Genomic DNA, 23,468 nt, shown 5'->3' on the forward strand with positions numbered 1-23,468 from the left:
GATGAAGAGTGTTGGACATGAATGAAGGTTTAGGATGCCTGAATGAGGCATTAATAACATACTCAATTAAAAAGGGTAACTCTAATCCAGTTCAGGTGTAGAAGGGATTTTTAATGGAAGTGTGTGTGTGTGTGTGTGTAGGGGGGGGGGGGGGGCTTTGCCCCTTCTGCATTTTAAATGCATGAAAAAACACCCACCGAGACAAAAGCACCAGTCTTTTGATGTTTTATTTCCAGCTCAGCCATGGACCATTATGATTGTATTTGAGCTAAGACAAAGGAATGAGCATTTACATTTAGTCCACAAAATATTGGGTGAAAGTAATCAGACATCAGTTAGAAAATATTTTGTCAGAAAAGTCAAATACAATAGAATAAATGTACAAGAATGTATAAAAACAATATCACAGCCTTGTTTCTTCATTTACAGCCAAACTTTAAGCTATATTTGGTTTAATCAGAGAGTGAAATCAGTTTGTCAACGTGATTATTTCTCTTCTTAATAACTTACACTTGTCATCATCACGCTACAATCTGGAGCTAATAAGTTGTGACAGCGAGAGAGCAGCAGAGAGAGGAAATCACCTCAGAAAGAGCGCCATTTGTTTTGCATAAAGGGTGATGTAACTGTACAAGAAAATTGGATTGGAGTGGATACAAATACTCAGAAACATAAGTGTGCATGCAAATCAACTCTCAAATATGTAGATATAAGAACTGAAGGAGGTTACACTCCAGATTCTTCTTTTTTTTTTTTTTTAAAGATTAAAACCGATGTAATCTTTGGCTTGGGAGGGAGAAAATGTGATTGATATATGTCACAGGAACACCTTACAGTATTTCCAATGAGCAGTTCATCTATGAGAATGTAATGACTGTCAGTTATACTGACTAGTTGGGCGTATCATGTACTGTAGTTTATCATCATTGTTTAAGGCTGGCACTTCAAAAGTGGTGCAAAAGCAGCCTCTAGTGGCGAGTACTCCCAAGTAGAAAACACATTCTCTCCGATTGTTACAAAGATACAAGTGCAAAATGCAACATTATTCCCATTCAGTGTCAGTGTTTACATGCAATATTGTTAAACCAGTTCATTCTGCATGATTCTTATACAGCAGCACACAAAATAAAAACATAAAATAAAATGTTCAATCATGAAAACAAAAGTTTCTGGACAACAACAAGGAAACCAACGCTATTGCATCAGTGTACGTCACAAAGTGTTCAAACACTACTGGCACTGAGGTAACAACCGAAGGTTTAAAGATGGTCCAATTCATTCATAGTGTCTTCAAACATCAAACACAAGAGTTTGAGACAAAGCAGATACTGATCCTTTAAAATGTTTAGGATGGTTGTTTGTGATTAAAGCCTTTAAACTTGTCACAGCAGGTTAGGTCAATAATAAATCATTAGTAATCAAGGATATAAAAACTGAAATATTCATGCAGGAATCTTCAATAAGAAAAAAAATGGTTAGAAAGTCTTGCATAAAAAAACTCAGTAATCAAAATGTTTCACGTAGAGTTAGTCCAACATGATTATGTGAATATATATATTTGCAGTTTTTGTTTTTAGTGACAAAGAAGCACAAGATGGCTTTCACCCGTCCTTTTGCCATTACTTCAGCTGTGGAGATGCGAAGAAGTGGCCCTGGCGATTAGAGGCAGCTGTTGCTTTGCTCTTACTTCCAAATCTAAAAGGGTAGGGTGGGGTGGGGTGGAGGGGGCGTTAGGGGTTTGGGTGCAAACAGTAGAAGTTTTTAGCTCATTAAGAGTTATTTTACCAGACGATACAGGCATAAGAACTTTGAAGAGAGAGATAATAGGTTAAAAAGTTCAAATGTATCTTGGTTTGTGAAACAATGGCAGATGCTCAAAGCTACCAACGTTAAAATCTTTAGACTTCTGTTCACAAGCCTGGGGTAGTGAAGTTCAACCTGCATCATGACCCACAAACACTGAGCATGTGTTTGATCCTTTTGCAGGAAACAGAACTGATTCTGACCTGATATGTGGGTGTCAGGCTATTAACACATGACACGTGGTAAATCACATCACACAATATTTCCTACAAAAGGTTCCATACCAGCAAGTAAAACTTACCTTTATGATGAACATTTCTCATTGAATTAAAATACATGTGTCTTTTACTGTTAAGAACTAAATGGTCTTTACTGTTAAGAACTAAATGGTCCGTCTTTTTTCAATGTAAATTTAAAAAGATAAATTATAGCAGGCAGCCTCATGTCAGACATGATACTACTCAACCATTAGCCTTTACATAATGATAAAACACAACCTTGATAAACCCTCAGGTGTTTCATCTTGTTTACCTGATTAGAAAACCTTCTCATGGCATTTAAAAGAGTGTGTGTTTGAGTTAACTTACATGGTGGTGCTGGAGAGTGTGTGCATCATGCGCTGGGAGAGCGAGCTGGAGGACGGAGTTTTAGACATCATCTGGTGCTCTGGAGTGGTCACTGGTCCCAATATGCTCACTACACATTCAATGCAGATCCATACATCCTCAGTTTATAACACATTTTAACCAAAGATGCTGAGAACATATTCATAAAGACTAAACAAGATTTATCCTTTTATCCGTTATATCACTTGGACTATTTATGAACCGTTTTAATTAAATGGAACATGTGATCTTAATCTCATCCTGTTTCATTTGGATAAACTATTCTTCTTCGTAGTAGCCTGTCAGTGATTTACCTTTGTGGTCTGGAGTTGCAGAGTGGTGATCATTTCCAACGCCTGCATTATCTGGATAAGCAAACTGGCCCCAGAAGTGTTCCGGCATACTGAGCAGGCGCTCTATAACCTAGAGAGAAATCAGAGAAATCATTAAAGTGTGCACAGAATCATTCCATAGAACTGAAACACTGATCTTGATCTTCAAATCTGGTGTGCACGAAGCGCCTATAAAGTTAGCTGTGTCCTTTAAGTTTGACCCAAGTACAAAATCTGAGACATGCGCCATCATGACAGCGAGTGCAGCCGCCACCATCACCATCCGCACGCTACCCTATACTATACTGGTGTAACTTATATTCCAGATCTTAAGATAAATAAGGAGCATGCAACAGTCTCGTACCAAAATAAACATTTGACTAAATGTATGGCTGTATAGTCAGAGTTATTCTTGAATCTCGGTTGCTTTACCCTTGGTTGTCTGTTTGTGTCTTGCAGGATGGTCATAGGCTCTGGGTCAGGAACAGCATGACCTACAAGAGTAGGCCCAAACACTCGGGCCAGGTTGATCACATCCATCTTAGTAGCCACACTCTGGGAGACTCTGAAAAAGAGAGGGTGGTAAGATTTCCCTACAGTCCCATGAAAGTATCTCCACTTTAGAGCTGTAGGAGGTTAAACATGGCTGCTCACTGTTGTAATATACCACCCCAGTCAAGTGATTAAAGGGTAATAAGAGCAAATGGAAGTAAGGACAGGATAAAAGAAAAGGTGTCTTAGCCCATGTTGAAAAGTAAAGAAAGTTACTTCTGCAGATGGATCATCAGGCAGGCCAGAGTGTCCCGGTTGGGTTGAGGCAGCTCACTGATGGTCTGATACAACTGAGCCAGACTGTTGCCCTCATCCTGGATTTCTACAAAAACATTTTAAAAACAACTCTTTAACATTCATGTTCTCCTAATCCATGTAGGTTCCAAAATTCATTTACTTTGATTTCTTTCATGTATATTTTCTCTTTTAAAAACAAGTATTTTAGTGTGCCTGCACATGTCTCAGAAACCCACCAGCTGCCTCCATGAAAGCTTTGTTGAGGTGGAAGGTGAGCAGGGGCTCAGGAAGCTTTCTGAGGAAGTCTTTGAGGACACCGGTAACGACGTTGATATCTTCTACTTTGTGAAGCGGAGGCAGAGTCTTTCCTCTAATCAGCTTCTCCTTCAGCTCCCTCACCAAGCGCTCGTGGCCAGAGACTCTGTAAAGGCCAACCTGGTGTAAGAGATAAAAGACAGCAGCTCTTATTGTCTGGCTGCCTGTGATACTCGTGCCACTGAATGAGATAACTAATTAGAGAGAAATTATCTACTGTAGTGGCTCAAGGGGAAATGATGATAGTGTAACATGGAGGTTACAGGTAAACAAGGACTTAAATGAAGACAGCCTTACCTCATGTAGGCCTCTGTGTTCAATTTCCTTTATACAGTAGATAAGCAGAGGCGGGATCTTTGGAGAGGTGACTGGAGCGAAGTCAGCCAAGGTGCTCTGCAAATAAAATACATCAATTAAAATGCAGATAACAGAAACGTTGTGATAATAATAGCAATTGTAGAATTCTAAATGCAACATTAAGCATGCAGAAACATATACCTCTGAGTTCTTTAGGGGAGTGCTAACAGCTGTAGGATTACAGGGCAGGGGGCAGCGGTCACGACACTCTGGGTGGGTCACAACCCTACAATCCTGGCAGCGGAGGACCATCTTGCCAAACTTTGTTCTTCTCCCACAGGGTGCACAGAACTCAGACTTAATCACCTTTGTGAAAGAGGAAACAATGGCCATGGTAAGTACAAACTTTAAGCAGCAGCATTTATCAAGGGGATTTGACTTGAAGCGTTGGTGGAGGAAGATATCGAATCTAATTCTGAAAAACAAAAATACATGTGTCACTCTTACTGTTTTGGCACTGAACTGGTGTTTCTTTCCTCCTCTGTTAGCTCTGGGGGTTCGGAGTTTGGCTGGGAAATTGGAGACAGGCGTGCTGGGAGCCTCACTGGCGGTCTCAGACTGGTCAGTAGTGGTAGTGTCAGCCCATGCTGGAGCGACTGTAGACACAATCACATAGTGATTAAATCCCAAAAGTGGGTTGACAGATATACAGTCAATTATACGTTATCTTCTGTATGAGGATCAGAATAGTAGATCAACAAATTCTCACCACTCTTCCTGCTGTGTGTCCAGTAGGGTACAGTTTCAATGGTGGAGACGGTCTCCACAGTTCCTCCATTAACAGGCACAGTAATCGTGGTTTTGGCCACTATGGACTCATTCATCTAAATCATTATAAAAAATATATTTCAGGATCTTTTTAACAAAACTAATGAACTCTTGAACTGGTTTAGTCGGGGAATTTTTTCTACGATTATTTGTCTCTTCATAGAAATGTTTCCACTTCTTTGAAAAAGAGAAATGATCACACAAAGCTGAGTGTTATATAGCACATTCATCTGCAGAGGTCAGCATTACCCTCTCTGACTTGCGCCCAGTGGAGCGAGGTTTCTTCACAGCCATTGGAGGAACATCATGGAGTTTTCTGGACGATCGCTGTGGATTCAAATATACATCATTTAAAAAAAACACTTTCTTATACAAACTACAAACAGCAAGACAAAGATGGATGAAATGACATCAAAGCAATAACTACCTTTACAAAAAACAAGTTATAAAATCCAAAGACTCACTCTTTTCTGCCGTTTTCGCAACCTCACAGTCCTCATCGCAGAGGAATCCCAGTCCTACAGGAACATAACAGAGTTAAACAAGAGTTAGTACCTCAGTGACAGTTGTCCGCTACAGTTCTTAATATAAAAAAAGGGGGGGTCATCATACCAGTGAGTCATCTGTTTGATCAAAGCTGATGTCAGACAGCAAAGAAGCTGATTCATCAATGATAGTTAACCTGTAAAAGATGTAAGTCAGAATTGAACCTGTTAGTCTGAAAAACGTATTATGTCCATGGTTTACATTGTCCTCTACAGACTTATATAATCTTTCATACAAGATTTTTTTTCCTAATAAATTAATTCCCTCCAGGGTACAGTGTTTGTGCTGCTTCTCCATACAGTTAATAGCAGAAAGCTTATTACAGTATTCAGCGTACTACATTCTTACAAGTGAAAGCTCAAGAAAGCATGAGGGACTGTGGTTTGAAAATCAATATTACTCACTCAACTGTACTCTTCAGGGGAAAAGAAAACAATAATAACAATGCACCTCCAGTTGTTTGAATGTCAATCATGGAGGATCTCACCTTCGACTGGTGTTGAGGTTGCCTTTAGCAGCCTGTGCTGCCTGGGAGTGGGCACTGAGAAAGGCCAGAGCAGAGCGCTGCTCTTCACTGAGGTGGACACTGCCGTTGTTTTCTGATATTAGCATATCCCGGATCAACTGCAGCTGACGTTCCTGTTTCATACAATGACAGAGACACCAACGCAGACAAAAATTCATTATTTTGTCATAATGAACAGTCAAAGTGGTAGAAGGCATACATTGAAGAATATCTTTTTTTCTCTCACTGCAAACATAAATATGTGCATGTGAGATTTACAAGTAGTGTTGCACCAACCAGCTTCTCATGGACAGCCTCAGCTTTTTGCCGCCGGCGAATCTCCACATCCACCTGGTTGCGAGCATGCTTGAGTTTAACCTCCAAGGCTCCCTTCTCAGTCTCTGCTTTAGCCAGCACCTCCTTACAGGAAACCAGCTCATCACCTACCCTCAGCCACTTCTTACGGCACTCCTCGAAGTTCACAGCCATCTGTAGGTACTCTGTGTAAGAAAAACAGAAGGGGGGGATTCTGGTATTTCCTCTGTAGTGTGATGGATGTGTGTATTGCGCCTTCATAATTGCTTTAGATTGAAGTGATAATTATGCAAATCAATCATTGACAGTGCGTTCCCATTATTTGAAATGTAAATGAATAACATTGTCTAGGTCAGGGGTGGGCAACTGGCGGCCCCCATCAACCCTCAACGTGGCCCTCAGGTACATTTTTACATATCAATTAAATGGAAACATGAAGAAAACATGACAAAATCTGCCATGAAATCATGAAAACCAGAAATATGTCCATAATAATATTTGATCACTGGTATATGTTGAGTTAAATTTGAGACATAATTGACTGTAATCGTTTTTGTATACTACAATTTGACCCCGTGGCAGTGAGAATTGAATGAATGTGGCCCTTGCGGTGACCAAAGTTGCCCATCCCTGGTCTAGGTGGATTTTTACTGCACCCCAAAAGCTAAGTCAGCCCCCTGTTGTGTTATATGCTGAACCATTTCTATAGTACCAGCTATAGCACAGACCCTACACTCATTGAGTCTCTAGCCAAAATCAAACTATACCAAAGACACATTTACACACACACACACACACACACACACACACACACACACACACACACACACACACACACACACACACACACACACACACACACACACACACACACACACACACACACACACACACACACACACACACACACACACACACACACACACACACACACACACACACACACACACACACACACACACACACACACACACACACACACACACACACACACACACACACACACACACACACACACACACACACACACACACACACACACACACACACACACACACACACACGTTTTCTCTCGATATGCACACGGAAAGTGTGTAAATAACTTACGTGGTTCGATGCTCTCATTCAGACCGTCCACTTGGGCTCTGAGGCCCTGGAACTGGTTGAACAGGTTCACTACAGACGTCTCCATCGTGTCTTCCTGCAGCCTGGTTAGCTAGTGCTGATAACACATTAGTTAGGTTAGAAAAGATAATTTGGTGTTTGGTTAACGCTAGTTCATGTTATTTGTAGATTTGTATGTCACCGTTGTATGAGCATTAAGGTGAGACACATTATATTTCATGTCTGTAACGTTACGCTAAACCGTCAGGAATACACCATTAAACAAACAACTACGATACAAGAACTTAAACAACCTAGGTTGGTTTTCGTACGTACCTGGGTTAACTTGAAATAATATAACTTTGTCCGGTGTTAAAAACAGATGTTAAATGTTTGTTCCGAGCCCAGCACAAGAGCCACACCTGCCCGATAAAGTTTGCACATTCTTGTTCAGTTTAAAAACAGCGCCGATTTTCTTCCTCGCGGGTTGCCGCGGAGGAAGTGAGTGCGCTCTATCGCCCCCACAGGTCCAGGGTTGTAACTACAGGTGCTTATAGCCAGAAGTTTCCCCTTGTTCCCAGAACATGTTTCAAAGGGCACCATGAGGTCACTTAGGGGTTGGAAGTGTCTCAACGTAATTCACTAGAAGGCAACTCTCTAAAATAATATTGTATGTGTAATATTTACAGCACATTTACATTTCTATTTTAATACAATAATCAGTCAAATAGACTGATGTTCATGCTTAAGATGAGTTAGGGCCCTGTTAGCATCTGGCAACCACCTCTACAAGGCCAATTAAATGTGTAATATCATAAAATCCTTTAAAACATACAGCCTTTGGTTGTTGTCATCGCACATGGGAAGCAGATCAGCATCATTTATCAGCCATGGATGGCATATCTGGGTGCAGCAGCAGCAGGTCTACATTGTACCATTCAATGAGTACAACACAGACACACATTACACTAATTAAAACAATTTAAGAACTGTATAAGTCCACTATTGGATGTTTTTAAACAACCAAGCAGTTGACAGTCCCTGATTTGTCTGTGCTTTCATATTTTTTGCAGCATTTTCATTATATCTCAGCATTACATTTCTTTTCAGAACATGCGTGGGTTATGAATGCTGAAAGTCCTTTAAAGCTGATTTGAGATAATAGGATCTGTCAGTCCATAGGCAATCTCTGCCTTTATCAATTATTCATCTTATATGTATATCTCCTCCATTTCCAGGTCATTAAAATGTCAGATTTGTACTTTGTTTATACTGATCACTCTCTTCCCTTTCTTAAACTGAGTGGACCATTAGTGATCACTGGAAGTGCAATCTGGCATCAACCGAGTAATTAAGAAGTAATAGGGTATAATAAATCTGTAAAACAGGGTGATTTAAGGAGACAATTTTTAGTCATAATGTTTTATATCTGTTATAACATAGAACAATGAGGTTTCACTTTGTTGGTTTTTGCAGACAGGACAAAATAGTGTAAAAGGCACAATACCACTTTGCCAAGTTTATTCAGACAGGCAACCTTAATTAACACATATCCCTGACATTCATATAAAGCATTGCACAAAAGTAACACATCAGCATGTTTCCATTCATATACAAGACTATTTAAGACATGGTGTTTACCTGAATGACTTCACAGATTTAAGGGTGTTTGTCTTATAGGTGCATTAATTAAAACAAAAAAACAACAACTTTTCCAAATGAATTTCAAGTGTAAAAAGAATCAGGAGGCTCTAATGCACCACAGTTTGAGAGGAAGCTCACACAAATTCGCTGACTACAATGTTTGGCCTCCTCAGTGGCACCATTGGAAAGGTAATGGATCCACAAACAGCCTCATGGGGAAGACTTGGCAGATAGATGTCTACTTAGGAGGATGCATTGAAGCAGAGTACAGCCTCTATACATCCTGTGCATATTTGTGCACACATAGCAAAGTTAACTTTTAGACTCTGGAAATAGAAAAAATAAAAACAAGCATTCAGATGAAGTTTTTCTCGTGGATATGCATAGTTTCTGTATACTTTGATGTTTTACTTACAAATTACCTAGGGTATTTTTTTCAACTTTTTGGGACTTCAGGGGCTATAAGATATAAAAGTATGGATTGTATTGTATTCCATACTAAGTATAGAGAAGTGTCTGTTACTGTGGCAACACTGTTATACACCTTGAACACTGCATCATATCCTCTACATGTTAATCTAACACCTTCCTGACGTAGTCTTAACAAACGATAAAGATTACAAGGAGAACAGATTTAGTGTTCATTAAAGAAACATTGTGCTGCATTTCTTTGTTTTAAAAAAAAAAACGTCCATGTTTTTGTGTCAACCCCCCTGTGTATTTTACAGTCTGGCACCAAAAGTCGATCTAAATATAATATCTCCTGAGTTAACAGGGCGTTTTTACAAAATGGAATGTCACACCATTGGCAAAACTACTTTCATCCACTGTGAAAAGATGCTAGATGAATCTCATGGTGCTAAGTGGGTCTGTAGGTATGTGAGAAAACTCTAGCAAAGTAAGTGTAGTGCAAAGATAATGTGCATAGGTGCACTCCAAACATCCCATCAATGAAATTACAAGTGGAATATCCTTCTCAGAGAGTGTTTACTGGAAAAGGCTCCATCTTTCTTTGACTGCCTCAACAACAACAGGATATCTATCCTACATTTTTGGAAACCTGACACTTAGTAAACACTCCAGCCAAACACATTGATGAGTGCATATATCAGTTTATATTTTTCAGTTGAAAAATGGGAAGGTACTATATAAAAATATTTGTTTTATTGACATAAGCATGCTTGAGTAGAATGCATGGTTGCTTAAAGGAAGCACGAGAACATTCAAACTAAAATAACCTAGAATGTATCCTGTTGACAGAAATCATTGCTATTAAAAATGCTTATGTAAAACAGTGATTTGACAAAACTACCGTCTTATATTGAAGTGAAAACGCCCTGCAGTGTTCTCAAGGGAACAGCCAGAAGTCAGTCAAGCTTATTTCAAAAGATTTGATAGATTGGTGATTCTCAGAAAACAGCAGACAAACTGAAAAATAAATAAAATGGATACTTGTGCATTGGCTCAGTATTACTAGTAACAGCATGTCTTCTCAGAGGTCATTTATAAATTAATTACATTTCCGCCACATAAAATGAATAAGGAAAAAACATGAAAAAAGGACAGTATATTGGAAAGAAAACTTTGCATTGGATGTTACTTACAATTTGATGCAACTTCATGAAGGCGTGACTCAGCAAGGGGGTTAGAGTTTGAATCTTCCAGTTTTCTGACATTCAGTTTTCAGTGGCCCAGTGTCAAGCTTTCTCATCTACTCATTACTAGAGAAAATTGTGCAAGCTCCAGGGTACAGCACATAGCTGCTGATCATAAATAATTCACAGAATAAAACTAAAACAGAAGAGAGACTGGGCTCTCTGTCAGGGTGTTCATGTCGCCATGCTACAAATAGGAATTACAATTATGAGAATAATGACCACTGCAACGGCAATGAGTGCAATTAACTTGCAGTATTTAGCCCGGCGGAGATCAGCCTCTTTACGTCTGAGTAGACCATCGTAGCCTGGAGTATAGATGTCATCCATCCAGAACTCCATGTTGTTGGGGTTCAAAGACTCCTGGCCCTGAGGAACATTTTACGACATATATGATTTTCGGTTTTGCATTATTAACTTGTGGTGATGGTATTTAATGACATAGCGTATTATATTATCACAACTTTTCTGGAGTCTGCATTATGTATTCATAAACATTTAAATATGCAGAAATAAATTAACCATTTATAGGCTAATACCACAGACATTGGAAGAGATATGATAGGAATCTAAAAGTGATTGTGATGTTTTTAAGGTATGTAACCCTTTTCAAAGTAAAGCAATCTTACCTGTAGGTCCAAAGGGGAGATTCGTGCCTCTCTGTCATCTACAGTCCATATGGGCCTTCCCCTCCCCTCAGCCAATCTGGGATCTATAATCTTCCCAGAAGTAAGCCCACCTGTAAGACTGCTGTCTTTTTGGCGGAACAGGGATGAATTAAATACTTGTTCCACCAGGTTGGAGGACTTTTTGGAGATTAGGTTTGCTGTGCTACCTGATTGATCTATCTAGAAGGAAAATGCAAAAAAACCAAAAGATTTTACATATGATGTGTAAATAAAGACTCCTATTTCAAACTTTAAAATGTTGTCAAATTCAGGCAAGGCTGTCAATATTGTTTTACCAAAAAAAATCACCACAAATGAATTTAACAGAATGGCAATGTTTCTTTGTAGCCCTGATCAGACAGTGTTTACTATAAAGGTTTCTCCAATACATCACAAAGTGGTCTGGATAGCTTGTTAACCACATAATGAATATGTCTATACAGCAGACCACAGGGTGGCTATGAAACTTGAGGTTGCACAGCATAGATATTCACTCCATGCAAGTAATTTACTTTAGACATGCAAATGGTATGGTCAAATTTGTTATTCAAGAAAATAAACATAGTTTAACGACCTTACCTGCCCATGTGATGATTTTCCATCTTTGCTTTTTGAGAATGAAACTGTCCAGTCTCTTGCAGAGTTCGAAACATTCAGCTGTTTGGATTCAGTCACACTTTTCTCCTCAAGCTGGGTTTTTGAGGTACGCCGAGATGATGCATCCTTCTTCCCTTCCTTCCTACCCTTTGAATCAACCTGAACCTTGCTGCTTTCCGTTTGTTCCCCAGGAGTGTAGCATCTGCTCCATTCCAGACTACTAGTGCTGGTCGCTGGAAATAGATGCCCTGAAGCAGATAGAGGCTGAGGCTCTGACGACTCAGAGGGGGTTAGAGGGTGGCTCATAAAAGATGAGACACCGCTGAGAGGCTCCAACCATCGCCCACCAGTGCTCTGTCCGCCACCACTGAGTGGCTGCTGAATCTTGTCATCCAGTCGCTGCAGAGCTGATAGCACCTGGGAGATTTCAGCCTTTACATCATTCAGCGAATCTAGTTGTCTCTCTATCTGGCTCATACGGAGCAGCAGTTTACAGACACTTGCCTTGAGCCCATCATCGCTGCTTTCTAGTGAGTGGAAAAGCCTTTGGAGTTGACCGAGGCGTCCTCGTCTTGCCTCAGGAGTGTCCTGATTAACACCTGCTGAGCCCTCGCTGGGATGTAGAACCCCTGTGGAACCACACATGCTTATATCATCTAAGAAGCGAAAGATGACACTGATGTCATCCTCACAAAATTCTGGGTCATCTAAGGAGGTCATGAAGGATAGGCGATCTGCATGGACCAGGCTACGAAGGCGCCGGGTGTCTGGTGGGTCTGTCTGGGTTCCTTTAGCCCTGACTCCTTCGAATCCACTTAGAAATCCACTATCTATAGTCTCACCCATTGATAACCCCCTCAAATTGCTAATAGCTGGGGTTGATCGCCTTGGAAGTTGTGCCCCTTTGGATTCCAACCCCATTCCAACGCTGCCGGAGCCTATCCGGTCCTCTAGACTGTGACTCTTGTTGCTCCAGAGGGGCTTCTTAGTCTTGGGTGGCTGAAGGTGACGAGGGGACCATTCTGGGATAGACCCTGGTCCGAAGTAAGTTGAGTCCTGTAGGTCGTCAAGGCTCTCATGTTTAGCCCGCTGCTCTGGTGTTTGTTGGATTGGTGTTGGTGATGGTGATGGGTAAGGATTGGGGATCATTTCAAAGCTGCGATTGTCAAATCCTTTCACTGTGTTGGGACTTGGAGAGTCACTGCTAACGGTCACCTGGGGTATCAGAGGGGGTTGGTTGTGGAAGTCCTTCTTGAAAACGTTTCTCTTCTGGTCAACAGTTGAACCCTGTTCGACTTCAAACACCTCCATTTGTGCAGAATCTCCACTTGACTCGCTGTCCGTCTCCAGAGGCAGGTAGATATTTTTCATCCCCTCGTTAGGGAATTGACCACTAGGGTACAGAAGTGTGGTATGAGGCAAGTCAAAAGACACAGCCCTAGCCCTGATTGGAGGAGGAGACACAAGGGAAATAGGATCTGGGGGAAGACTTCCTCGCTTGCGGGCCGAGTACTTAGGTCTTGGAAACAGCAAGTGCTGGTCAATAGGCCTGTCACTTGAGTCAGAGAGGGCTCGTGCTCGTTCTCGACCAGTAATGTTCAGCTGATAGATTCCTGGCAGACTGGGGCCTGGGGATTGGTCGACTGGGAGAACCATGTGTGCTCTCATTGGTTGGCTTTCATCTGGAGCCCCACCCGTCATCTGAATAAGATTGAAGATAGTTACAATGTCAGCAGCGACCCCTATAGGTGAAAGCCCCTGGCCTCTGGTGGAAACCCTGTCTCTAAAGAGAGTAGCTGGGAAACAAGGGTCCTGGCTGGCAGCTGCAAACAGCAAACTCCTAAGCTCAAAAAGGTGTTCCAGGTCGAAACGAGTGCTGACCATGCGACAGAGATCCTGAAATGTCAGCCATTGACGCATATTGGCCAGTTCCTCCAGGATGCCCAGAAGGACCCCGGGGTATTCCTGCTGCAGGTTAGCCATGGCTGCACACCTGCAAGGTAGTCAGCAATTACTTACATAAAGGTAGTTCAAGGTGTCTTAAATGTCTCAAACAAAAATCCACAAAAGATATAATGGAAACAGAGGAAATGTTACAAAATTAAAATAAGATCATGGGTGAAATTTGAGTCACATCGGTTAAGCCATAACACCTCTAAATAATATGATTTAGTTTACAACATTTTTATTTTGTCTTATATTTGTTCATTATCTTAAATCATATACAGTGTTCTCTTACTATATACCTGAACAATGTTAGTTTATTCATTGTCACTAACAGAAGTTGAATCATAACAGTAGTTCAAATGTTATCCATTTTCTAGGTGATAAAAGTTCAACTTAAAACATACAGTATACTATGACCTAGTCAGCAAAGACTACATTGGTAGAATTTCTGACAATGATCGAAGTAGCCCAGACTTTGCCATCTAGGATGGAAAAAGCCCTTTGAGTGAAAGTCTGCAAAGCGACCTTATTCTTGGGCCCTAAAATAACCGACCATCTGATCTGATGACGCTGTCATACTGCGCACATTTTACCTCAATTAATCCTGTTATTTATTATCTGCTTGGAGGCATACTCGCAACTATACTGAAAAAAAAACGCTGGATGTTTCGATGAATTTGCAAACATGCATTGTGTTGTTTTATTCCAGGCATGTTTAAAAAAAGATATGAAGCAAAGGGACATTGCAATAATCTGAGAAGGTGCAACTGCGAGTACCCTGCTGTGTTTAACAGCCTTGACAACACCAATGACAAGTCAGAGTTGGAAATGCTATTTGTGTTGTTAACGTTTCACTAAAGATAATGCTCTTAGTGAGATTGGTGATGGGTTTTTCACTTACCTGAATCTATTGATGGACTATCACAAACACGCCAGCGTCCATGAAAAAATGTCAAATAAAATCCAGTAATGCAAATAGCGAGGCCATATTCCAGATAGATCCGGGGCTACTCATACTGTACTGACACACTCCTTTCGTGGGTTTCTCTGTTTGTAGCAGCGACTAGCCCTCAGCACAGGCATGAGAAGAGAAAATTAGAAATCAGGTCATCTTCCCACAAGTCCTTGCTGTCCCCTAGGGGACCTAAAAACATCCAAACGGTTTCCCCTCACTATAGATCAGCGACACATTCAAAGTCAACAGTACACCCACACATTAGATTGAAACATAACAGTAGACACACACTCTTGGCAGGACATCCCAGTGTGTGAGTGGTCAGGTGCAAGGGCATATTTTCTGAAGGTACCACAGCGGTAATTGGTTATGTGTGCAAATTGAGCACAGGGCTACAGTCCATATTAAAAATTGATGTTTGCTAATTGACACTCCTGAAACTCCAAACTGACAGTAAACCATAAGGTCGAGGGTAAATTGCCTGCTAGATTGCTACCTACACACAGATCTGTCGGCCAGACTGCAGCCCTCCCAGACTTTTCACCATTACTCTGCATTACCATCCATAAAGGCTTGTACTTAAAACCCCATTAGGGCAGGAGAGGGGCAGAGCTTTCATCGCTGAGTAGCAGCACTCTGCTAGAATCACAATGGACATCTCTAATACACCTGACAACCCACAAAGCAGCACATCCATCATCTTGTGTGCTCAGGAATCAATGCAGTGAATGAGCCGCTGTATGAAAAGCTATGTGGGTGTATGGTAGGTATAGGACTGAATTACTGGAAGGCCTGTATCTATATACCCGATAACAAATAAAAAAAAGAACAGTTGAATAAACCTCTCAGAAGGTATTCTGCTTCATTATCTTTATAGATCCATATATTGCTTGTTCATGACATGTACACAAATATAATTGAGGGAAAAGGAAATATTGACACTTTCAAGACTTACTTCAAGCACACATTTAAACTTATAGAGGACAGACCATTTACAGAGAAATTAGGGAAGGTTGCTTATTGCTTCATAAAAACAAGCCTGCACTACTTTCCTAACCACAATATTGACACAGAGAAGCAGTGTAGTTACTTAGTGAGACACTTACAATAAAAATCATTTTTTACAAGGCACAGCTACAGCAATGTGTAAATGTTACTGTGTTAAGAATGGAAGCCCCACAGGCACCCATACATTTATGTACTGTACTCTGTACTGTTTTCATGTGATCAATCACTTCTGGTTGTTTTCTTGAGAGCTCATCTTACTTATCTGGCATCTGTGAGCAAAGGCCTATCACAGTAACCAGCATATTAACAAGCTTTGTTATTTTGAAACAAGGACATTAAATATTCCTGTATGTCGTTCGTTATTATCGTCATTATCACAGGATGACAATGATTTTGATTCATTTGAGAGCTTGAGAAAACGACCGTGAATAACTAATTTTCACAGGAAAATAAAGCAAACTAAATGTATGGATGCATGTCAGCTTAGGGCTTCTGTAGATTAGATATCAACTGTGATGAGAGTCTTGTTCTCTCTTCTTTGGTTTTGACTTCACCACTGGAGTTACATATGTTGGAGTCAGTGAAGGATTCAAGGCTGGATCCAAAGCTGGGTTCCGGGAAAGCAGATCCAGTATATTAGCACTCTCAGTACCTGTTGAAATGTGACATCATGAAGGACAGATACATAGGAATGGGAGAATAAGTATTTTTTTTCTAGTTACATATTTACCTGTGTTGTCCTCCTCCTCGCTGGGAACTAAGTCTGGACTGTGGAGGGAAATCCGGGCCAAGGCTGCTAGCTTGGTTATAAAGCTTTCTTCAGCGTCCTGATGGACACAGCATCGAAGAGTTTACAGAATATAAGTAAGCAAGACATTTCAAATCTAGCAGGAGGGTACGGACATGAAACATACTAACCATCAGCTGTGCTTTGATCTTTTCCATGGTCTGGTCCTGGACTATTCTCTTCAGCCTCAGTTCCTCATATATCTTTTCCTGTTCTAGCTCACACTGCTCCAAAGCCTTCCTTTTTTGGTGTTCAACCCTGAATGAGAAAAAAAGAAAATAATAGGAAATTAACCAAATTCATTTTGAATGAAGAATGACAGGACAATGAAGTGCAGGCAAGCAGTGTGATGAGCACCTGTACCTTTGTTGAAACTCAGCAGAGGTGGATTTCTTGCCCCAGTTCGCCAACTCTCTCAGCAAGGACTTGTGGAGCTGACTGCTGTTCTCTTCTTCCTCATTCACCACTAAAAGAAAGGGTGACAAGAGTAACATTCACTTAAAGAAGTATTTGTGACTTGCATTGTATCTGCTCAAAACTGCAATTACAGAAATTGCAAAACCCAATTAATCTGGTTGTGCACCAAGTCTAACAAAACTGAAGTATTTTAGATATTTGACTTAACAGAATACTGTGAATGTAGCATGAATTTAATGCATTCCATCTTGGGAAGGAGTAGGGTCAAAGCTGGTATACAGTCGATGTCAGAGCTCATAGAGATGTGCATGTTCATTGTGTTTGTCATCTCACCCTGATGTACGTTTGATTGATCCTGCTGTAATTGTTTGATTATGTCCTGTAGTTGGGAATGGTAGCTTTGGACGATTTCAGTGAGAGAATCTTTGGTTACATACACACTTTCTGAGGCGGCCTCTATCAGGTGGTGCTAATGGAAGGAAATGTGGTTGACAAACATACATAGAGCAAAGGAGAGGTTATTCATCTTCAGAGATTCATGGAATGGTCCTCAGCAAGCAACAACTTGAAGCTCACCTTGAAGCTGTCGCCCTGTTTCAGAGAGCTCTGTGAGTCCGTGTGCGTGGTCTCCATCAGCTGTTGGATTGTGTGGCTGATCGCGTTGCCCAGCACCAGCTGTGCGTGACTCTGAAGAAGCTCTGTCCCTGTTTCCAGTTCAGACAGGAACTCCTGCTGGAAGCTGTGGCCCACCAGCTGACTCTCTGGACCCAGATGTCTCTCTGCTAGGCTGACACTGCTGTTCTGTGGTTGGCAAGGGATTACATCAATCTGCTGTCAACTTCAGCTAGACACCTTTCGGTATTTTCCATGGCTTGAAACTCGGTTTTTGTTTTGAAGTGCTTCAAAGAATATATTAATATTTAAAAACATTTATCCCACCTTAAGAGTTGAACTGACACAGGTCTGGCTTTTAATGGGATCTTCCATTAGCTCAGCTCTGAAATCAGTCTGAGAGAGTGCCTTCAGCTTGGACAGCCTCATCTCCTTTAGCATGTGCAGACTGAAATGCCTGACCACAAAATGCCTCTGCACCATCACCAACAGGTGCTCATGTTTCCTCTCTATCAACCTTGCTACTTGGCTAAAAAATAAAGAAGATGATATGGCATTATTTCAAAGATACTCATAATAATTACTGTCTTCCTTGTACTTTTTTATTAGACAGATGGACAGTGAAATCAATAAGGAAATTGCAATTGCATTGGCATACACTGAATGATTTCTCTGATGGTGAAGTTTCAGTTGCAGTAAAATAGAATTGGGTGACATAATGTGTACTTACTTGCAGTTTATAGTGAAAAAAATGTCATTTAACTCAAAGAGATACAGAAATACTGAGGTTGAGCTTGTCTGTTTGATGTGTGGATTAAATGTGATGTCTTTGTCTTTCTTTCTGGGGTGTCTCATCTTTCAGATTGTGTGTCTTTACCTGTGAAGTTTATTTGTTTATGTGTTGAAAAGGAAATGAAACCTGATATTATTGTGGTCACACTATAGTGATGTAAATCAGTTGTTAGTGCAGAGTTAGTGAATGTATCCCAAACTCAAATGTCAGGAATACTTTTTACATACAGTATATTTTCCAAGCTCACCAATTGAGTGTGTAGCTCTGTTTGGCCAACATGTCTCGTAAGATCTTCATCTGTTGTTCACTCAGATGTTTGAGACAGGCCTGAACCAGAGCCATCTCCTCACTCCACATCTATGCAAAAAGAGGCTCAGTCAAAGTCTTTTAGTATTCTAACACCTTAAGAACTAACAAAAGAGGCTGTATGAATTTCATGTGCCACGTGATGTCTACCTGTCCATCCTTATCCAGCTGAGCCCTTATGTCCTCCAATTGCAGTTTGGAAGTGCACTCTGACTGCTGCAGCTGTGCAACCAGCTCCTCCTCCAGATTTGACCACAGCTCCACACAGCGCTCAACAGAGAGCTCTGACTGAGCAGGGACAGAGATGAGAAAAATGCCCTTTGCTAGCTCTCCAAGCTTTTTTGACCAGGAGGTACGGAGCTTCTAAAAGGACAAAAACACACGGCAATATAACGGAAATACAAAGGCAAACGTGTGCACACAGGATACAGGATTTACAGTAGTATCATTAAGCCCTTTACCTTCCAGTGGTCACAGAGGGCCTCAGTCAGCCGGTTGTCCTGCTGCAGCTCAAAGTCAGAGATCTGCTGCCTGTGTTTCAGCAGCCGCTCCTGGTGCACCTGTGGGAAAGGTGAAATATCAGTAGATCAAGAATAAAATGATGCAGCCTTCGTTGTCTATCTTTTCTTCAATATATGTGATAACTTGTACAGTAAAGCTAAGAGTATTGGTTTTATGTTAACAAAGATGTTATGAACCATGAAGGTTTCTTGTCTGTGTGCTCATTAAACACATTAATACACAGCAGTAATCTTTGATCTGACATTTCCTGACCTTGGTGAGCTGCTGCAGGTCAGTGTGGTTGTGTCTTAGTTCTTGTGTACGGCTCTTCTCCTTGGTCAGGCTCCTCAAAAGTTTCTTCCTCTTGGACTCCAGTCTGCTGCACTTCTCATTTACCAGCTCGTTTGTCTTTCTTTTGCACTCTGAAACACGATCAATCAACTTTTGGGTTGCTTGACTAGTTGAGCATTTTCAAAATAGTATCAGTTTGCAAAGGTAACCAAATGTCTAAGTATAAAAGTTTGTGATTTTTATTAAATCTTTTGTAAAGGTAGCAAACAAGGGACTGTTTGACTCTTGCTCTAAAGCTGTTCAGTGTGAGAGCAAAGGTCATGTCTGGAAAGAATCTGTGTGTCTAGGATTCTAAGGCAAAAAACATTATTATACACCTTAATGTTATAATTTTAAAAAATCACACAGTTAAAAGCTTTTTCTCACTTTCAATCAGCACGTGCACTTGGGTGAGGCGGGGGGGGGGGGGGGGGGGGGTTCTATCCACGTGAGAAAATCATTACATTTTAAAATATAAATGGGACAAAAGATTAAGAACCATGCCTTATGACTTCAATGATTTTGACCATCACAGCTATTATTACACAGTAATTCTTCAGCAACAAACTGAGACAAGTGTCAAGCTTTTGCATCAGTGTCTGGGATGCAGTAGCATGATATACGTATGATATTTTGGGCTGTCCTCAAAGCACCTGGCCTTATTCAAGAGGTGGAGGAAGACTCCCAGACAACGGTCTATTTTAAAAGATGACGTCATTTAAGTCTGAAAAGTAGGCTGGACATGATCCATTTCTTCCTGCTACAAGAATCTTACACACAGTAGAGAAGTATTAGCACAACTCCTTCACTAGATTCCCTTTAAACCCACAAAAAGCTTTCAACAAAATACCAATATGTTTTTGTCAACTGCCCTTTGACATCACCTCATTGCAGTAAATCTACTTTCATGAAACTGGAACTATTTTCACTTCACTCATCTTACCTTGAGTGCACCGCTGGAGGCCTTCAGCCAGAGTTGCCTGTATCTCTGAGAGAATCTTTTCCATTTGGCTAAAGGTCAATATGTCATCGCTTGTCAGCTGCTCTAGTGTTGTTGCTATCAACCCCTGCCTCAGCCACACCTCCCGCCAGAGCAAGGCAGGTTGGGACTGAAGGAGCCCCGTCAGCTCCTCCCACCACAACAACTTCTGCTGGATCCTCTAAAAGATGTGGCAGAGAATATGTTCATTCTTTATGGATATCTGGTTCCTCACAGGGCAGCAAAAATAATTAACAACAGAACAAATGCCATTCCAAAGAATATCATGTAGTGTCTTACCTTTAGCTCAGCGTCTTGAGAGTTCATCAGGTGGTTCTCTACAAACAGAAGAGTCTGGACAAGCGAATTGATCACCTCCTGGGCTTCATCTGGAGAGAAAATGCTGTTTTTCCCCAGCAGATGCTGACACAAGTCCTCCACTTGTTTGCTGAAATGCTTAGCCTGCAAGGAAACATGGACATTAGGTTTCCCTTTGCAATCAGAGTGTGAGTAAATCAGGTTAAATATTATTAGTTACAGAATAAAAGTAAAAAAATATATATATCTCTTGACTGTTACCACTTGAAGGCTGTGTTCAATAAGATCTTTCTGAGTTCTCTCTATCTCCTCCAAAGTACAGGGATCATCTGCATTTTCCTCACGGACAGTGTGACCTGTTAGTAATTGTTTCTTCAGTGCATTAAATTCCTAAAATGACATGTGACATTTTTAAGGTATAAAACATAAAAGTTTGTATTTCTGTATACAGTGAGTCAGAACAGCAACCACAATATATTATGCATGTACAGACTGAGAAAGAACAGAGTACATGTGAGGAGTGGGAAAATCTATTTGCCGGTAACAGACACCTTTCCTGACCTTTTCTTGCGTTTGTAGAATATTCTTGGAGAAGTCAGCTTCTTTTTGGTCTTTTGGAAAATGGCCGCTGAATATCATTTTGACCATCTGTAGGAAAATCTGTTTTTCCAGCAAGCAATAGTTGAAAGCAAATAACTTTTTTTTAACTTGAACAGGCGTTAGGAACATAATCTGTAAGTATTTAAATACAAAACTAAAAATTACAAAACCTCACCTGGTATTTTTCTTCTTGAATCTGGGAGCAATAGTGTTGTATATCCTGCAGCGCCAAACAGTAAAGACTAATCCGACCTTCAAAACTACAGATCAAAGAGAAATATTATTACCAACAAACTATGGTCGGGCATATTGTCTCTAAGGTTAAGGTGTTTGGTTTTGGCTGAACATTTAGACTACGGGATCATACCCTGGTTTAGTCAGCGTGTGGGGGTAGTGAGAGACTCTGGTGAAGCTCTGGTTCTGCAGGCTTTTAGGGACCAGCGAGGAAGAGATGAACTGACTGCTGCCATCGTTGTCCTGCTCCTGGCTAAGAGACTCTCCGTCTGAGGAGAAGGATGACTGCTCATTTGGCACGGCTGGCAGCTTGGAGTGCTCATGGAGTGATGGATTGGATGCTCCGTCTGCTAATGGCTGGCAGAACAAGTGTAAGGTTGCAGGTAAGATATGAGTATAATTACAGTAGGTGTTCAGGACAATTTAAATACAGTGAGGTGCAATCATAAACCAACTGATTACAACATCTCATAAACCTCACTATTAACTATACGCTGTTATTGATCCACTTGAATCTAACAGCACTTTGTGTAAAATGTTGCTAAACTCGCCTTTTTATGCTGAAAAATCTAAATGTTGAATTTAAATAAAATAAAGTTAAATTGAAGAATAAAAACAGAAAAAATACACAGAAAAAAGTATTTTTCTGATGTTGTGCTTAACATGTATGATGCTATGGTATGATGACTTACTCTGTATTTTTGGTTGATAGGATAAACCACCTTTGCTCTGGAGGCAAATGCAGCCACCTCACTGTTAATGGGTGCCTGCTTCTTCGCCTGGAAACAAAGTACACACATGTTATGGTCAAGTGGGAAATGAACAAGGCAACCCTGGATAATAGAAACATCTCTTGGTTTGCATTTCCAGGTTTTGATACTATAAGAGATTCTATGTAACAAGCACATCCACCTATGTAAAGCAACAACACGTCTCAATTCAACCTTTAAATGATTAATACTTTGTCATTGTCGGTGCCACTTGGAGCCTCCTTTCTGCTGTTGCTGACACAGTCACTTTGGTTGTTGTCCAATTCTCCATCTTCAGGTTCAAGCAGCCGCCTTGCATTATAACCCTATAATAGGGACCATACATGAGAATATGGGCACCTCAAATAAGTAATTAACAAAGACAGGTTTGTTCATTGGTAAAATTCTGCATTTAGTTTGCTTACTTGTCTTGTCAACAGCAAAGGCTTCAGGCAGAAGACATACAGAAGAGCAGCAGCCAATATTCCCGACAGCCCTCCACACACTGTGGACACTGTTAAAAGTCCTGTGTAAATGTGCAGCGACTCCCCGAAACTAACCAGAACATCAGTGCTGCACTCCGCAGACATTTCTTTCTCCATCACGTCGTTTCAATGGAGGGGAACAACCGTGAAAAACAACGTTACCATCTTTTCTTAAACGTCCATCGACACACGTTTTTTGCTGGCATATGAGTTGTAATGCTTTTCTGCTTTAAAGATTTCCAAGTATATAAACATACACCGTCTGCTTTTAAAACAAAACGGTACTTTTCACCCAAAACAGTAAAGTTTGTTTCCTTCTCAACCAATGGGTGGGCTGAGATTTAAGAGGCAGCAGAGCTAGCCAAGTTATGACCGGAAACAACATGATTCTTCATTCAACATAAAGTACCAGGAAAAACCTGCACTGTTAAAAAATGATTGAAT

General features: G+C 40.7%; 3 protein-coding genes across 3 annotated transcripts; all 3 read right to left on the bottom strand.

Annotated features, from left to right (window-relative positions):
• Positions 1–208: 208 nt before the first annotated feature.
• LOC132977515 (rac GTPase-activating protein 1-like) lies at positions 209–7,929 on the bottom strand. The gene is made up of 17 exons (XM_061042136.1): positions 7,776–7,929; positions 7,443–7,557; positions 6,318–6,520; positions 6,003–6,154; positions 5,582–5,651; positions 5,434–5,487; positions 5,219–5,296; positions 4,911–5,025; positions 4,649–4,797; positions 4,343–4,507; positions 4,142–4,237; positions 3,766–3,964; positions 3,509–3,614; positions 3,173–3,305; positions 2,723–2,831; positions 2,391–2,499; positions 209–1,695 (listed from the first exon to the last, which is right to left on the bottom strand). The coding sequence occupies exons 2-17, from the start codon at positions 7,525–7,527 to the stop codon at positions 1,620–1,622; spliced, it is 1,899 nt and encodes a 632-aa protein (XP_060898119.1). The 5' UTR covers positions 7,528–7,557; positions 7,776–7,929; the 3' UTR covers positions 209–1,619.
• A 1,838-nt stretch (positions 7,930–9,767) lies between these two features.
• On the bottom strand, positions 9,768–15,204 carry LOC132977514 (major intrinsically disordered Notch2-binding receptor 1-like). The gene is made up of 4 exons (XM_061042135.1): positions 14,852–15,204; positions 11,986–13,996; positions 11,368–11,586; positions 9,768–11,107 (listed from the first exon to the last, which is right to left on the bottom strand). Exons 2-4 carry the CDS (start codon positions 13,984–13,986, stop codon positions 10,913–10,915), a joined length of 2,415 nt encoding a protein of 804 aa, XP_060898118.1. The 5' UTR covers positions 13,987–13,996; positions 14,852–15,204; the 3' UTR covers positions 9,768–10,912.
• Positions 15,205–15,760: 556 nt separating this feature from the next.
• On the bottom strand, positions 15,761–23,373 carry LOC132977517 (evC complex member EVC-like). The gene is made up of 20 exons (XM_061042138.1): positions 22,965–23,373; positions 22,752–22,865; positions 22,483–22,569; positions 21,924–22,147; positions 21,732–21,816; positions 21,518–21,616; positions 21,218–21,346; positions 20,939–21,100; positions 20,603–20,819; positions 19,603–19,751; positions 19,290–19,388; positions 18,979–19,191; positions 18,770–18,879; positions 18,057–18,258; positions 17,694–17,918; positions 17,451–17,586; positions 17,064–17,166; positions 16,832–16,958; positions 16,644–16,740; positions 15,761–16,565 (listed from the first exon to the last, which is right to left on the bottom strand). Exons 1-20 carry the CDS (start codon positions 23,139–23,141, stop codon positions 16,420–16,422), a joined length of 2,901 nt encoding a protein of 966 aa, XP_060898121.1. The 5' UTR covers positions 23,142–23,373; the 3' UTR covers positions 15,761–16,419.
• Between the last annotated feature and the right edge of the window lie 95 nt (positions 23,374–23,468).

The sequence above is a fragment of the Labrus mixtus genome, chromosome 7 (assembly GCF_963584025.1).
Source record: "Labrus mixtus chromosome 7, fLabMix1.1, whole genome shotgun sequence".
Classification (NCBI taxonomy): domain Eukaryota; kingdom Metazoa; phylum Chordata; class Actinopteri; order Labriformes; family Labridae; genus Labrus; species Labrus mixtus.

Bases quoted from the DNA above. Each gene is read 5' to 3' on its own strand.
- LOC132977515 (XM_061042136.1), bottom strand. From the start codon at position 7,527: ATGGAGACGTCTGTAGTGAACCTGTTCAACCAGTTCCAGGGCCTCAGA. The intron at 4,508-4,648 runs GTAAGAGTGACA...TCTTTCACAAAG, and splicing joins ACCAGTTCAGTGCCAAAACA to GTGATTAAGTCTGAGTTCTG. The intron at 3,965-4,141 runs GTAAGGCTGTCT...CTCTTACACCAG, and splicing joins AACACAGAGGCCTACATGAG to GTTGGCCTTTACAGAGTCTC.
- LOC132977517 (XM_061042138.1), bottom strand. From the start codon at position 23,141: ATGGAGAAAGAAATGTCTGCGGAGTGCAGCACTGATGTTCTGGTTAGT. The intron at 22,866-22,964 runs GTAAGCAAACTA...TCCCTATTATAG, and splicing joins CTTTGCTGTTGACAAGACAA to GGTTATAATGCAAGGCGGCT. The intron at 19,192-19,289 runs GTAAAGGGCTTA...TTGTCCTTTTAG, and splicing joins CCCTCTGTGACCACTGGAAG to AAGCTCCGTACCTCCTGGTC.
- LOC132977514 (XM_061042135.1), bottom strand. From the start codon at position 13,986: ATGGCTAACCTGCAGCAGGAATACCCCGGGGTCCTTCTGGGCATCCTG. The intron at 11,587-11,985 runs GTAAGGTCGTTA...TTTTCCTTCTAG, and splicing joins GAAAATCATCACATGGGCAG to ATAGATCAATCAGGTAGCAC. The intron at 11,108-11,367 runs GTAAGATTGCTT...AATGTTCCTCAG, and splicing joins TCTCCCCTTTGGACCTACAG to GGCCAGGAGTCTTTGAACCC.